This window comes from Trifolium pratense, linkage group LG2 (assembly GCF_020283565.1).
Source record: "Trifolium pratense cultivar HEN17-A07 linkage group LG2, ARS_RC_1.1, whole genome shotgun sequence".
Taxonomy (NCBI): Eukaryota; Viridiplantae; Streptophyta; class Magnoliopsida; order Fabales; family Fabaceae; genus Trifolium; species Trifolium pratense.
Genome location: NC_060060.1, coordinates 39,925,525 through 39,942,156, shown reverse-complemented (window position 1 = coordinate 39,942,156; position 16,632 = coordinate 39,925,525). Strand labels below are relative to the sequence as shown.

General features: G+C 32.7%; 3 protein-coding genes across 3 annotated transcripts; 1 reads left to right on the top strand and 2 right to left on the bottom strand.

Moving 5' to 3' along the window:
• The first annotated feature begins 616 nt into the window (after positions 1 to 616).
• LOC123909646 (O-fucosyltransferase 23-like) lies at positions 617 to 3,077 on the top strand. Its single transcript, XM_045960514.1, has one exon. The coding sequence runs from the start codon at positions 1,338 to 1,340 to the stop codon at positions 2,625 to 2,627; it is 1,290 nt and encodes a 429-aa protein (XP_045816470.1). The 5' UTR covers positions 617 to 1,337; the 3' UTR covers positions 2,628 to 3,077.
• Positions 3,078 to 5,385: 2,308 nt separating this feature from the next.
• Positions 5,386 to 7,417, bottom strand: LOC123909009. The gene is made up of 3 exons (XM_045959775.1): positions 6,997 to 7,417; positions 6,709 to 6,897; positions 5,386 to 5,778 (listed from the first exon to the last, which is right to left on the bottom strand). Exons 1-3 carry the CDS (start codon positions 7,198 to 7,200, stop codon positions 5,695 to 5,697), a joined length of 477 nt encoding a protein of 158 aa, XP_045815731.1. The 5' UTR covers positions 7,201 to 7,417; the 3' UTR covers positions 5,386 to 5,694.
• A 2,326-nt stretch (positions 7,418 to 9,743) lies between these two features.
• LOC123908653 (fe(2+) transport protein 1-like) lies at positions 9,744 to 11,733 on the bottom strand. The gene is made up of 3 exons (XM_045959345.1): positions 11,045 to 11,733; positions 10,702 to 10,851; positions 9,744 to 10,250 (listed from the first exon to the last, which is right to left on the bottom strand). Exons 1-3 carry the CDS (start codon positions 11,645 to 11,647, stop codon positions 9,945 to 9,947), a joined length of 1,059 nt encoding a protein of 352 aa, XP_045815301.1. The 5' UTR covers positions 11,648 to 11,733; the 3' UTR covers positions 9,744 to 9,944.
• Between the last annotated feature and the right edge of the window lie 4,899 nt (positions 11,734 to 16,632).

The following is a 16,632-nucleotide window of genomic DNA, read 5'->3' as shown; positions in this document are numbered from 1 at the left end:
TATAGACCACTTACTAAAAAATTCAAATTTTTGTTGTTGGTTTTCACCACCGGTACCACTCTACTCTAGTTTGGGGGTTAGTTTTATCATTAAGTGGTTTCAGTTTCCTCTCATCACAGTTGTGGGGATCAAACTGTGATCCTTCCTGTCAAGTCCAACATCAATCACCACCGTACCAACTAACGATTAATCAAAAATTCATATTTTTGTTTTAATTTAGAATGACACATCATAAAAACTACTATAAAAATATTTGAAATTTTAATGATGATATATATTGTTGTTTTGAAGTATAAGTTGATGATCATTTTTGGTTTTACTACTGAAATAATGACCTAATTGATACCAGTTTGATTAAAACAACGAAAAATGAAAATGTGACTTGTATGGAACTGACACCAATCATGTCATATTTTTTAGCTTATTTTTTACTTTTAAAAAATATTATCAATAATCGTTAAAATTTCAGATAATCTTAAACACCGATCTACGATGAATCACGTATAAAAATGGTTCATAGTAACCTTAGCTATTTTATATAGAAAAATTTATATGGAGAAAAAATTCACCAAATCTTACCAAAATAAATGGCTACATTGTGGGTACTCAATTGGGTATTACTACTATGTTTTGTTTGCAAATTGGGTCACCAAATCTCACCTGTACTTTTCTGACTCTGATCTAAAACAAACCCTTCTTCTCACTTCTGACACCTTTCATCCTTCACTTCCCTTTTGTCTTCTTCCCTTCTCTCAACAGCCGCTCTCTCTCTCTCTCTCTCTCTCTCTGAATCTTTTTATTTATTGTTTCCCTCAAATATTCTCTTTTGTATCCACCCACAACACAAGCTGGTTTTTTTGCTTTTACAGCAGAGGAAGCTACTAACCTAGAATTTGCCCTTTCTTTCTCTTTCACCTTCTCATCATATTCTCCACTTTTCTCTCCAGATTCTTTACTCTTCACACCATCCCAATTTTCCCTTCAATTACCATCATCATCATCATCATAATTTTTTATATTACTGATCCAAATTCTCCAAACACACTCATCTGTTTAATTCTACTTTAATTTCAATCATAAACATCCGATCATATACATTTCTATCACGATATCAATTCCACGATCAATCATGATGGTGTTTCATAATTTTCCTCATCTTTGGTTACAATCAAAAATTTAATCTTTTAACTCATCCTCTGGTTTTGTTATTGTGTTAACCCTCTGGTTCTAGGAGATGGGCCGGTAATCCATAGTTCTGCTGCGAGGTAAGTAAAGCCTTGCCGATAATTGTTTCCACCGGGAATCAAACTCGGGTTTAATTGATTCTGATATTATATATGGAATTTTTGTTTAATTGCAAACTGATAAAGTTAATGGGTGGTGTTGTTAATCTAAATTCCTTAGTTTGCAAGATTGTGTTTTTGTTTATTGTTGTTTTGATCCTAAGGGCATTGTTGTTACCTCACAACCTTGTATTTATGAGCAAAAATGTTTCACCATTTGGTTTTGTTGTTCAACAACAAAAGTTTTTGGAGGTTCCTCAAATTGTGTGGGGATTAAACAACCAAAAGATTGCATTTGCAAGGGCTTGTCTCACAGCTAAAATGTTGAACAGAACTTTATTGATGCCTAGTCTTAGTGCTTCCTTGTTTTACAAGGAAATTGATCTTTTGAAACCAATTTCATTTGACAAAGTGTTCAAATTTGACAAGTTTAATGAACTATGTAGTGGTTTTGTTCAATTGGGTCGTTACTCGGATCTCATGAACACAACAAAAGCTCTTGAATTGCAGAAAGGAAGTGGTAGAAAGTGGACAGTAGAAAGGGATTTGGATCAGTTGAGAGAGTATAGAAATGGTTCATTTGATGATTTTGAGGTGATTAAGATTGTTGGAAAAAACCCTTTTTTGTGGCATGATCATTGGCCTGTTAAGGATTACGCAAAGGTTTTTGAGTGTTTAGTTTTGGTTGATGAGATTTCTCAAGAAGCTGATAGAGTTGTGTCTATGATTAGAGAAGTTGGAAGAAGCCATGATGATAAAGGTTTGGTTCAGAATTATGTGCCTTATGTTGCTGTTCATATGAGAGTAGAAATTGATTGGATGATTCATTGCAAAAAATTGGAACAAAGATTGAACACAAATCAAATATGTAGTAGCAAGAAAGAGATAATAGAAAGAGTTGGGAACATCAAAGATCTTAATACGAGTCCAAAAAAAACTGTTGTTTATCTTGCTGTGGCTGATAAATTACTTCAAAATTCTTCAATACTAGAAGGTTGGAAAGAAGGTTTTTTACCTTATGAGAAGAAGAAACTTGGTGTTGATAAAATTTATGCAAAATATCCTTATTTGATTCAATCTGCAATTGATTATGAAGTGTGTTTGAAGGCTGATGTATTTGTTGGGAATAGTTTCTCTACTTTTTCGAGTCTTATAGTTCTTGAAAGAACACAAAAGATGATTAAATTAGGTGTTAATGATATGTGTGGATCAAGTGATGTAAAATTGGCTTCTTTTGCATATAATATTCAAGGAGAATTGAATGGTCCTATGAGATGGGTTACAAATATGTCTGATTCAAGTCTTCATGCTATCAGCTATGGTACTGATCACATTTCTTGTTGATAGAGTTTGTTTGGATTTGGTAAAAAGCACGGTGTGGCCGTGATTTGGACTAGTGCATGTTTGGATTCTCGGTGAAATTTGCAGAATCGCAGTTAGACAATGTGATTTGGTAAAAGGTATATTTGAAATTTTATTGTCAAACTCATCGCACATTCAAACAGACACCGAGAAACTTGAATTTCATAAAATCACATTGACAATGCAATATGCATTGGGAAGTGAAAATGATGAGCCCACACCACACATAGTCAGAGCTTATATTATAACTTTACCATTCATGCTATACAAATGTAAGATTTCCTTTCTCTTGTATTGACTTTTTCACTTTGGAATTTTGGTTAGCAAAATACTACTATTTATCATTCTTTGTGTAGAAAATTTGATTATTGAATACAGCTGTTTACTTAATATATTAATTAAAGCATATCCTCATATTGTTCATGCTTCAAAGGGTTGACTTTGATTTATTTGTTTCCTTAGCTGGTTGATTTCTGTATCACATGTGATCATGTGAGAATTGGAAAGACAGAAGAAGACTCTGCAACAATTTGCTGGTCTTGTTGTCTATTTCTTTATTTTAGATAGAAATAAATTGAGATTTGAAATAATATTGCCACCTCTGTAATATTTATGAAATGCATGACACTGCGGTCACATAAATGTATTTAGTAGTTATTGTTTCTTTTCACATTCTTCATGTGACTGGTGGTGAGATTATGAAGAGATGAACTAAATGGACACATTTGATTCAGGTGAATACTTCGATACACATTTTATTTGGATATGTATTGGTGCTGAGATAAATCATTCTGATGATAAATCTATAGGTAGTATATATCTCAACAGATGTATCGTCAATATTCAAATTAGATGTATACCGAAAAATTCACCTTATTTAAATGAGCGTGAGTCTAACAAAATCATAATAGCAATATAAAGATGGAGTAATTTGATTAAAGTTATCTTTCTTTCCAAGCATAAAAAAATTATTCCTGTTTGAGTATGATTTTTTGCCCTTTATTTTTGCGTTCCTTCTCTTTGTCCGTTTGTTATTTTTCTGACGAGGATAAAGATACGGCGTACATATAACAAGAGTTAAGAAGAGTGACAACAAAACACAACACTTGTCTATGTCTTTGGGTCACTTTGTCCTACAACCGAGGTGAACAATGATTTGTCCCTTATCACATCACATGTTATTGCTATGGAGAAAGATGGATCCAATCCAACGGTCCTGAAAGCATAAACATGTATCGGGAATTCTGTCATTCTTTTTCTTATTTCATGGAATTTGTTTTGCTTTTTCTACGATGTCGTGTCAGAGAGGATGTGTGGGACACACGTTTTTGGGGATCTTTATGCAAAATTTAGGGATCGAAACGAACGTGACCATAATTGTGAGGTAAGGGACTGCACTGCTGTTATATAGGCCAAGAATAATTTTTAATGTTAATCCGCAGATCTACGTAGGAACACTAAAAGCAAAGGCAGCTCTCTGGATCCCTATTGACGCTAGAGTGCGAAAGCATGTGGAGCGAACAAGATTAGATATTATTAAGCATTAAGTTTTTGAGATAACAATCGGGAATTTCAATTTTTGTAAGTAATAAATAACTCGTTTTTAATATGTTGCACTTGCACTGTTGTTATCCTTCAATTAACTTTTGTTACACTTTGAAGGGTATTTAGATGAAAAAAACACATTCCATAAAATAAAAAAAATGAAAAAAACACATATGTTAAAAAGATTAACCGAAAAAGTAAGTAGTAACGCTACAACAATTTTTTTAATGGAGAATAGTCGAAATGATAATTATACAACAATCAAGTGTGGTGTGTGGATACCAGACACACAAAAATTACATAACACCCAATCTGACAAGAAAAAAGAAAGACCGACCCGATTATATATCAGTAGGCATAAAGATCACAAACTTACGAATTTAGACCAACCCAAAACATATTAATGAATGGTTTCTTTCTACGTAGAAGTATTTTCTCGTATACTTGAGGCTTTAGCAAATTATCAGTGTTTTAACCTCAAAAAAGTATATTGATGAAGTTTAACTCTCAGGTGAGACTTGAGAGTATGGTACTCATATTCATGGTCCCCCCTTGTTCTCGTCTAATGCGTTACCTAGATACGGTGCCAATGTAACAAAAATAAATTGTTGCATAGATACGGGTACGGTATCAGTACCCGGTAAATAAAACGACATTTTTAGAAAATTTAAAATACTTTAATAAATTATTAAAAACAAAAATGCTAATATTAAATATCGAAAAAAAAAGTTATTTTTTTAAATGAATTACTATTATCACGTTTATGAGATTTACAGTTTTTATGCATTGTCTTCACTATTTTTATCAAAAGTAAGAGATAATTATATATGATAAAAAATCAAAATGTTTTAAGAGATTTTTCAACAACGTTTTTGTTGAATCCACCATCTCAATTAACCAAATAAAAATGGATACAAATCTGTGCATGCAATATCAGTACCATACACACCCAATATTGGTACGTATTCGGTATCACCATTTTATAAGTACCCATGCTTCAAAGTGTCTATCATCAGACTCCAAGAGAGGCCTCTATATGCTAGGGTTAACGATATATGTTTAACCGTACGTTAATAAAAAGGAACTATAACACTGTCAAAACAATTGAAAGTTGAAACTCGTGATGGAATACAAATTTTGGTTGTTTTACCGTATCTATGCTAAGAAATCCAACATTGAAAGGATATTACTTCTATTGTTGAGAAACTAATGAATATTGTTTGAGTTGTGCGTACAAACTAACTAAATACAACGTTTATGTATTAATTGTCAAACCTGCTATCCAACTTTAGATTCTATAACTACAAATTAAGATAATGCACATATTGGCTTGGTCTTGCCTAAGTTAAATGCTTTATGATGTTAATTGTTAAAGTCTCTGCTCACATATCTGTACACCACTAGTTATCCTTTATTGTTTTAAGAGTGCATACAAGAACATAGTTACATAAAGAAATACCATTTTGCATCTGGTTACATGTTTTCCAATTTATGACATGTTGCATTACTTAGTATCACGTTTACCATACTCTTCAGCTATGGCAACACCATACATGAAAACATCAATTGTCCAATCCTTTAAATCCTCCTGTAGAAAGCATATGACGAAAGTTCAGCCACTAAATGTAATAATAACGAGCAATAGCAACCAATTACAATGTATAAGAGGAAGATAGGATACTAGGTAGAACTAGAAGAATATCCTTACACTATATGTTATATACTTCATGCTCACTCCATTGTACATACCTCTTCTCACACCCCATCATCCATGTGATTCTTTTTTTCGTTCTGTTACAACTTACAACTAATTTATTTCCTTTGTTAAGCCTTCTTTTACATTTTTCCCCAATTGGTAATCATTATATTAAACTAAATGTTTTCTTTGTAATAAAATTCCAATGCAAAACACTCCTATGATCTGATTCTGAGCAAGTCTCACCTGTGTGTGTATGAAAGGTGTATAATTTATAAAGTGAAAGGAGCTAATTTTGTGTAATGTAAACATGTAAGATTAGAACTAGTCATGTAAACATGTAAAGTGTATAAAGTGAAAGGTGCAAATTTTATTTATTGTAAAACTAATATGAGCCAATTATATAGAGTTATATGTGTAAAATTAAACTCCTGTCAAATTTTACTGGCTCTCTATTTATAATAAATAAAGAAAATAAAAACATTTAGTGAGTGACACTCAATGGGATTAGTCTAGCGAAACTAGGTTAGGTACGCATGTGGGAAGAAAGAATGTGCACTTATCAACAGGTCATTAGCTATGAAACATGGACACAAGCAACACATACAACACAGGCACAGAAACTAGTAAAAAAATTAGAAAATAAAAGTGATGATTGTATGTAATCACAAGTATCAATGTCATTTCAGACACGAGACCTATCAGACACTCGGACACGCCTCCAATAGATTTATAAAGCTCATCAGTCATCAGCATTGTCTCAAACGGAGTGAATTTAGTAATAAAAAAAAAAAAAAAAAAAAGAGAGTGTGAGATTGATACCAGACGCAATGGTTCGCCAGTTCTGATTCTGGAATTGGGACGGGAAAATTTTGACTCAAATGGAGTTCTAGGTGGGAGTTCTCGAACCTTCTCCCACTCCTCAAGGGAGAGCATTCTAACCTGATGTTGACCCGGTGGAGCATTCTTTATCCCACGCTCAATCAACTCTTGGGATCTGGATTCATCATACTGCAATGAAATTGCAAATCATCAGTGACTAGTTTAAGTTAGTAATATGATCGAACAGGTAATGTGCAAAAAATGAAGTTGAAAGAAAAGACCGGATACCATCATGAGGAGTTTGGCGAAAATTGCAATGCCAACGGCAGCGACGATCATAGGCATGGAGGCGGTGTCAAGATAGGATAATGATTCCGGGACCGGAAGGATGAACTGGTCCTTTGTCTTTGACTTCCTCGTTGTCCTCTTCAACGCTGCCGATGGGCCATCGACGCGCAGCGTGTGCAACAATCTTTGTCTTATTCCGTTCATCGAAACCTGATTTGTCTCGAGACTGAAAGGGAGAGGGGAGAAACACTTGCTTAGGCACACTCATTTGAGCACAAGATTTAGGCACACACACATACAAATAAAAATAAATTAAAATTGTCACATCAATTCCACTTTAACCATTTTATCTTTATTTTTTTAAAATTTTTTGTGAGTGTGCCTAACACATATAATTTATGTTTGTGCCTATAGTAGACTTTCTCGGGAGAGGGAGTGTGTAATATTTTGAGCAAGTCTATGTTAAAGGACAATATCACCCTTAATCCTTCCTTCCTACTAATTCAAGTGATGATGATGACGAAAAGTGTAAAAATGGTAAATAAGTTTGTAAATTCTAAAGACATAGTGAATTTTAGTTTGGATATAATGATAATTGTAACGAGAAAGGGAAAAATCGAAAGGCAATAATGATCTGGACCCTTCATTTTATACACACCCACCGCATGATTTCTGTGGGACAAGGAGATAAAAGTTTGAAGCTATTTTATAAGCTTCCACGTTGCATATTCTTGCTTTTCTTTGCACACTTCCTTCGTACCATTTAGCAATGTTGATTATGGTGCTCGCAAATTACCAATAATGGTAATTGTGCATTAATCACCCTTTATCCCTATTGGGGTCGTCGTACCCCACAAGACTTCTTCCAGTGTTGTCGATGGTCACCGTCATGGTGGAGTTTTGTTAATCTACATCTTGTTCGGTTCAGATCTGTTGTGCAACTTCTTCTTCATGGGTTGTTGTTTTAACGACAACTGGTGTTAGCCATGTCACCGTCGCAGCCTCGCTCATTTTTCTAATGGTTCTGTCGTGTTGGAGAAGTTGTAGTTCTGTTTATGTCTAAAATTTAAATGACAATTTGAAAAATGATTTAACTTACAGATTCATTCCCAAATAGCATTGAACGATGAATTGTGATTTTGCCATATAAAATGATTTAACGTCGCAGCCTCGTAGATCTATTTGTTGTGTTGTGTGAATATTTGAAAAATTGTGCAAAACTGGAGGAGTAGAATTGTGCCTAATGTGTAGCGTTAATTGTGCCTAATAGTGTTGTTGTAGTTTGGTCTTTTGATCAACACACTCTTTATGAGAAAAGTCTTTAGTTATGTTCTTCGTATCTTATGATAATGAGACGTCAACAAAGATCTCTAGAAACGGTGTGCGGCTTGGGGACCATAACCTCTTTATTTATAGAACTCAAATTAGGGTTAACTATTTGCATCTCTATTTTAATCTATTACAAAACAGAATTATCCATAAGCTCTACACATTAAGGCTCACATCCTATTAGATACTCATAAGCCCACTTTAGTCAAACCTTAGTAGATCACTTATAATTGGGCTTAACTTAATTGACAGTCCACAATAGATAATTATGAAGTTTTCTCTCCCGACCCCCCGTCTTTCTTTTATACCCCCAAAAATATCATTTTACCCCTTGCAGTTTGAAAAAATTTGGCCAACTTATTTCGGTTTATACGAACCGAAATTTTTAAACATGGAAAAAAAATCGATTTATATAAACCGAAATAACATAAATTTACCCCCCAAAAAAAAGAAAGATTTATGTGAAAATTCGTGTAGAGCTACCTGTGTAAATTTAGCATATCTCTCTGAATATATGTCGTATGCTAATGATTTTTAATCTAGTGTAAAGAAGACAAAATTTACTACAATATTGACACCGGAATTGTTAAATTTCATTAAGTATAGTATGAGAAAATCTACATACAAGTTTTAGAAAAGTTTCTGCAAAATGTTGTAGAGATACATGTGGTAAATTTAGCATAGTTCTCTGAATATAAGTCGTATGCTAATGATTTTTAATCTAGTGTAAATAAGACAAAATTTACTACAGGATTGACACCGGAATTGTTAAATTTCATTAAGTATAGTATGAGAAAATCTACCTTCAATTTTGAGAAAAGTTTCTGCTCTGTTTCTGTACCAGTACCCATTATTTGGTCAAACTGAACCAATTGGATAGTTAACCCTCAAAACAAAAATTATATTTGTATTATTGACACCCTAAGCTTTCGAACGAGTGGTCTTTTACTCAAATCAAACATCGTTTAGTATTTCAAATAAATTTTGGAAGTTGAGGGTCTCATGCAGAATTTATGCAGGAAATTTGAAGAAAAAAAATTTGAACACAATATTTCAGTTTATATTAACCGAAATTTTTTAGCATGACAAAAAAATCCGGTTCGTATAAACCGCAGTACCCCCAAAGGCAAAAATGAAAATTCAGGGATAGAAAAGAAATACGGGAGTCGGGAGAGAAAACTTTGATAATTATCCATATATAAGTCCAATATTGGATAAATGATTCGGTTTCAATATTTCACATCTTGTTTGTGGTGTATTTTATTTAATAATTCCACTTTAATTTTTTTCCTTTAATAAATCTAACAATCAAAATTTAATGTTGAGTGAGAATCTCATAAAAATAAATTGAGAGGATCCAAGTCATTATACAAACACCCTCTTCTCATATTGTATATTAAATTGATAGAAAGCAATATAGAGCTAATTATCACTTTAATTAATTTCCATTTATTTATTCAATTCAAATGTTAACATAACAGTGGTAAAATCAACTATATAGTTGGTTTTACAATTTACATCACAATATCAAACAAACATCCCATTGTAAGGTAAAACATCAAAAGTAAATAGGTTCTTAATTAACATTACAGCATTAAAACACATCTTATAAAAATATATCAAGCCCATTTAGCCATGAGAGACATGCCACCAGCACCAATAAATACAGCAATGTATGATTTTAATTGAAGCTTAATACTACCCTGCATCCTCTTACTCATGAAATCAGCAGCAAGCAAGTCAACCAAAGCCATGTAGATTAAGAGACCAGCAGATGATCCATTAAGCAATCCAACGGTGATAAGTGCTTTTGGACTGTTCTCTTTGTAACTAGATGACATTGCAATTCCTAATGCAATTCCAAGTGGTGTTGTAACCGAGAAGAAGAATACCATGATGGCCTTTTTTACAAACTTGTACTCTGCCTGTTAATTTAAGACATTGAAGTGTTACATTATTATTATTATTATTATTATTATTATTATTATTATTATTATTATTACAATCCTTTGTTTTTTAAGGATTGACTTTGCCATTTAAAAATGATTAGTGGAGCAGTTTGTTGCATATTTGTTTTTCACATGACCGACCCAACAAATTTAGGTGCCTAAAGCAAATTTTAAAACGATGCCTTTGAAAAATTAATCATAAGCTTGAAAATTAACTCAAACGTAATAGCTAAACGTTTATCATGTATTAACTCAAACTAAATTTTTAACTCAAAAATTTGAGACCTAAAACTCTTGCTTGAGATGTTTGACCCTTGAGCCGTGTTTAGTATTTTATTCGTATCTAATTATCTTTTATTTATTAATTATGGAATCATATGTAAAAATTTCTTTAACAAAAGTAAAGTAAATGAATGAATTAAATTACTTGTAGAATGCAGCCACCAAGACCCATGCCTTCGAACATTTGATGGAAACAAAGGGCAGCCGCAAGACCTTTTAATGAGCAAGTGTTGTTGGAGGCTCCCATGGAAAGTCCTATCACCACTGAATGAACAACGATTCCAAGTTCCAATACCTGCATACGTAAATTTCCATATATCAATTATTACTTTAATTAACTACGGTATAATATAAATTAGATATATCAGATATTTAATAAATCTAAAAAAAAAAATTGCTTATAATAATGAGCAGAGTCAAAGTGTGTATAGTCCGTAATACATTATCTTTCAAAACAGTTACTATGAGACGGAGAAAATATATATTACCATGGCAACTACGCGATAACGTAGAAGTTGTGATGCTGCGCTTTCTTCTATCTTGATCTCGCCATGCATGTGATGATGACCACCATGTGAATGACCAACATTAACATCACCCATCTCTTGATCACCACCATGTGGAATTATAACACCACCCTTACTCTTCCCACTATAATAACTAGTAGCCAAAGAATCCACCATCATTGTGATCACAGCAGAGAACATGGCCACTAGTCCCGAAAACGGAAACTCGTGCCATGGTTTCTCCTCCAAACAATCCGACCTTAGCATGTCGTACGAATCAGGAAGTACATGCATGAACCCAGTACCAAGAATAATACCGGCTGCAAAACACTTCACGATTACAAAGAGATCTCGTTCTGGGCTTAAGGACGGGATCGAACGTGACACCAAGGGTAAACTCACACCAATCATGCTAGTTACTAATATTGCAAATATTGATATTATTTTTAGAGGCAGAGCTTTTTCTTTGTTGTTGCAACTGTTTGATGATTCACTTTCACAATCAGCTAGTGCTTTTGATGTGAAAAGAGTGATTAAGATGAAAATAATTGAGATTAGTTTGTGCATAGTTACTGAATTAGCCATTAAATTGAAGTTGTCTAGTGTGCTATGCTCTTCTAATATATTACTAGCTATTTTCTGTTGCTATTGATTGAGTAATTAAGCTTCATAAGAATTTATATATATAGACCTGTGCTACATTCTATTAGTCACAAAATATATACTAGTAATTAAATTATTCATATGATGGATATAGAACAGCAACTAGAGTGAGTACTAGACCGTACAACATTTTTTTTTTATCATAACACAAGAATTAATATTATTACTAAATTAATCGGTACCAATCAGTACTACGGCAAGGACGATTAATTATACTCTGTTAGTCATCATTGAGCAAGACTTTTAGAATCGATTATAGGATAATATATAGTTTATTTATTATAATAAAAAATCCGATAGAAAAGTCAATGCATATCTCAACTCAATATAATGAAGATATACAGCCAAATGCAAACAATTTATAATTGCACAGAAAGAGACAAATTAACGAATATGCTGTATGTTTGGTTAATTCTCTCTAGTGAAATCACCAAGTGATTTCAAATAAGTAAAATTGATTTTATTTATAAAATTGAGTCTAAGTTTCTAACAATTGAATGTGTGATTATTTTTATTTTTTTTGATAGAGGTGAATTTGTGATTTGTGTTAGTAGCTTTTGGTAAACATAAATTAAATCACTTTTTTTACAATTAAAATCACTTTACGTTCAAGTCATTTTTACTAAAATTTTATTTAACATCAATTTTAAAACCAAATGCACAAAGAGTATTAAAGATTCATGGTGTTGTGGATCATGCTGTTTCTGCCAATGTCAACTGCAAATTTATACTCGTATTTCCTTTATTTAAAAACTACTCCCTCCGTCCCACAATGAGTGGGTCAGTTAACTGCGTCACGCATACCAATGCATAATTTTGACGATTAATATTTTTAAATGTATAATAGTAAAAATTATAAAAATATGATTTTTTAAAATACTCATCGAGATGAATCCAACAACATCTTATATGCTGCTATATGTTTTTATTTATTAGTAGAAAAATATGGTTAAAGGAAGATATGCGAATAGTATATATGATCAAAATGGCTCACTCTTTTTGAGACGGAGGGAGTACTAACTGTTCAAGGTGTAGGTGTGCATGTTGACCTAAACAAATGGATAATATAAAATTGATGCTTCTTGCGTGTCTATGAAAGTATTTAAGGCATGATTAGAGCCTTGCCAAATATAGGTGCTCGTGTTAGTCTTGTGGAGGTGGGTGTTAGGCACAAGTTTGTAGTAATTAAATTAGGATTTTGATTAGTTGGATGTTTAAGTTAATAAGTAATAACTATGAAATTCCTTTTGTAAAAAAAAAAAAAAAAAAAAACTATGAAATTCAATTATCCAAAATTAAGTATTGCGTCTTGGTAATGGTTGCCACGGGTTGTCGTCGGCCGGACTTTGGGAGAATAACCCATTCTCCCCCAGATGTAGTCTTCATTAGTCTTGTCTTTATATCGAGGACGAACCAAGTTATCAAATGATCATAAAGAAATCCGGACCATGCATCTGCAAACCGCTGGTGCATGCCCACTAGTGAGCCAGGAACTCCTCGTAATAATAGGCTGGACCAACATCCAACCGAGAGAGGGCAGCCTTTTTAATAGAAAAATATCAAACACATTTGTGATAGTTTCCAATATGTATCGAAGAAGTATTTGGTAATAAAAAAATATCAGACATGCATGTTCCCGATACATTGTTTCTTGATATGGGAATGGAGGAGACGAGACTGAAATAATTAGTGTTAACTCTAGTGAATATTAGACTACTCATCGCTTTCTAGTTCTCACTAAACCCATTTTTTTATTTTCAACAAATGGGTTGGTTTCAAAACAGCCACCACGGCGGTTTTATGGCTAGAAATTGTCAATATAGCTTGTTGTGGTCCGTCAACGAGTTGTTGGTCAGTGAATTTGTTACCGTGTTGGCGGTCAAATTTATTTTCGATTTTCAAAACCTAAATTCAATATCTATTGTTAATTTCAAGATTGAAGGTTCGCCTTATATTCGTATCACTTTAGGGGATTGATTTCAAATTGATTGGCTCGAAAGAGTCGGATATTGCTTGCTGCCGATTGTTGGCGGTTGATTCATTCACCAGTTTTATCCGGGATGATTTGTTTATATATGAATCGTTTTAGATTACGTACTTTAAGACTCCCTTAGCGTATTTTTCTTGTTTTCCCTTTTATGTTTTATTTTGTTTTGTTTCTTAAGGGTTAGGTTCGGCCGCCTCTTCTACTTGTTATTTTTTTTCTTATATATATATATATATATATATATATATATATATATATATATTGTGAGCAATTGCCATAGGATTAAGGCTTACAAGGTGTGTCATCTCTGACATGTCTTCTATTCCCTTATCATTATGCTCTTAAATTCACCTAAAAAAAATATTAGACTATAATGTTCTTTTTTATTTATTTCTTTGGTTTTCACAACCAGTATCCAGCCCATTAGACCGCCTAATATGGTTCGGGGGTTGATTATGGCATCAAGTGGTTCCAGCCCCCTCCCGATCGCAGTTGCGGAGATCGAACCATGATTTTTTTTTGTTTATAATACTAATGATGTCTTCTATGATAATACAAATGATGTTTTTTTTTAAGATAATAGTGCTAAATAAATATAATGTTTTTTTTAACAAGAAAAAATGAATCATGTATATAAACCAAAAAATTTCCTTCAGCATAAGGTGTGCCAAAAGAAGCTCTCGAGAATTATACAAAGCAACAGCCAAAGAGAACCACAGAATACAAACATAACAAAGGGTTCGACCACCAACTATGTAAGTTTGCAACTAAGTTCACATTCGTCGTCTTTAACCACCAAAAAGAGAGCTCTTTAACTTTATCCAGAAGTTGAGGTAACGCTTTTGCTATATTACTGAAAAGCCGGTGATTTATTTCATTCCATATAACCCAAACACAAACAAATCAAATGAGCTGCAAACACGACTGTCGTGCTCGACAACCACTTGTTGTGTCTACGAAGTGAAGAAGATGATCAGATGGATTTTGAGAATCCACTGAAGAAAGACCAATTCAGGACCGAATCGACGACCACAAGGTGCCAAAAGTATCGCAAGTGAAGAATAAGCGATGAGTCGGCTCGATGCCTCCGCATCCGGTCACACAAAAATGAGCTGCCGACGAGATAATGCAGCGAGTTACCAAGTTTGCTTTCGTTGGCAACCTATCACGAAGTAGTTCGCACGCAAAGATAGTACCTTCAGAGGAACCTATTTATGCCAAATAAGTTCCTCAGCTGCAGTCAAAGTAACAGCTTTTTGGGTAGTACTTAAGAATCTAATAAGATATCTAATTCACTTGATTTAATAATGTTCTATGATAATACTAATATTGTTGATTTTATTATCAATTTTAGTTAAGTTTATATATTTTGTATTTATATATTTAATTTTAAATTAATTTTTTATTAAAGTATCTTGACTGTATCGTATCTTAAATTTTAAAATTTTCATGTATCATCATATCTATATTGTATCGTATTATGGACTTCTTAATAATAAAAAAATCACACAGAAGGCGAATTAACCAAATTTATATGGCCAAACGGGTTAGGCATATATGATGAAACATATATACTCTACTTCTTAATAATTTAGTATATTTACCCTACAACCAATAAAATCAAGCAACATAAGTAAATTTGCATCTAATACTCACAACCAACTTATTGATAGATAAATACTCCAAAATTATAGCATTGGTCATTCACCCATTTAGCGGCTATATAATTACTTCGAGAAGAAGACCAAAACAACAAAATATGACTATATATGGATGCCATATTGTCTGCTAAGTTTGTGGATGACTACACAAAGTAAGAGAGAAATTAAGAAGCGTGAAAGAAAGCCACTCTTTTAGTTTTGATTAAATAGCAAAATTAGTTACCAATCACATGTGGAGAAAGTACTTAAAAAAAGTACTTTAACTTCATAACTCCTAAATTAACAGGTTTTTTTCTCTATTTTTCCTCCAACGACGCATAATAATTCAAAATTTGACTTGGAAAGATAAGTAACGTCTAATAAAAATTGTTCCATATAGAATTTCAAACTTGTAAAAACACTATTTTTAAACACACAACATCAATTCAAAATATATACAAGAAAGACTATTAAATTTTGCACGTTCTCAAATTCAAGCTATCAACAATTTATGTGATTTTAATGCGATAATAATAATAATAAATGGACACTCCTATCGTCCAATAACTAGTTATCATTTTCATAAAAAAAAAAAAAAAACCTAGTTATCAAATTAAAAAATATGGTTAAAAACATGGTTATTACAGTTGAGTTCAAAAAAATTGATTAAAAATATAGTAATTATAGTTGAGTAAGTGATTAATTAAATTGAATTAGCCATAATTTTTAAGGTGAATTAAATTAACTAATATAATCAATTAAATTAACTACATTTTTGTACGTGGTTAATCAAGTTCTACGATTATATGAAAAAGTGGGTGTCCACCAAATATTTTTATTTTAATATGCTCGATCGAAAATTAGAAGAAGCTTTTTGGTATTAAGGTTGAATAAAGAGTAGCGTCCAAAGATTAAGGTAGTGTTTGGCTTAATTTAATTTAACTGCTTTCTTGACAAAAAAAACTTCTCATGCATAAAGTTAGGCTAACCAAGATATAAGGAAAGCTTTTAACAACTAAGAATGAATTAATTCAAGTGTTTTGGGCCATTAGGGTAAATTATCCCCTCTATGACGTGTAGTCATATTGGCATGTGTCACATGTGCAGTTAACGTACGTCGTCATCACTGGCGAAGTAAACGGAGGGTGAGGGGTAATTTGACAGACGAAACACAATTTAAGGGGGTAACCATTTCATAAGAGAGAGAGACACCAAATCTCCACCTAAAATATTAAGGCATTAGGTTAATGAGTCATATCTCTTTATAAATTCAACATTCT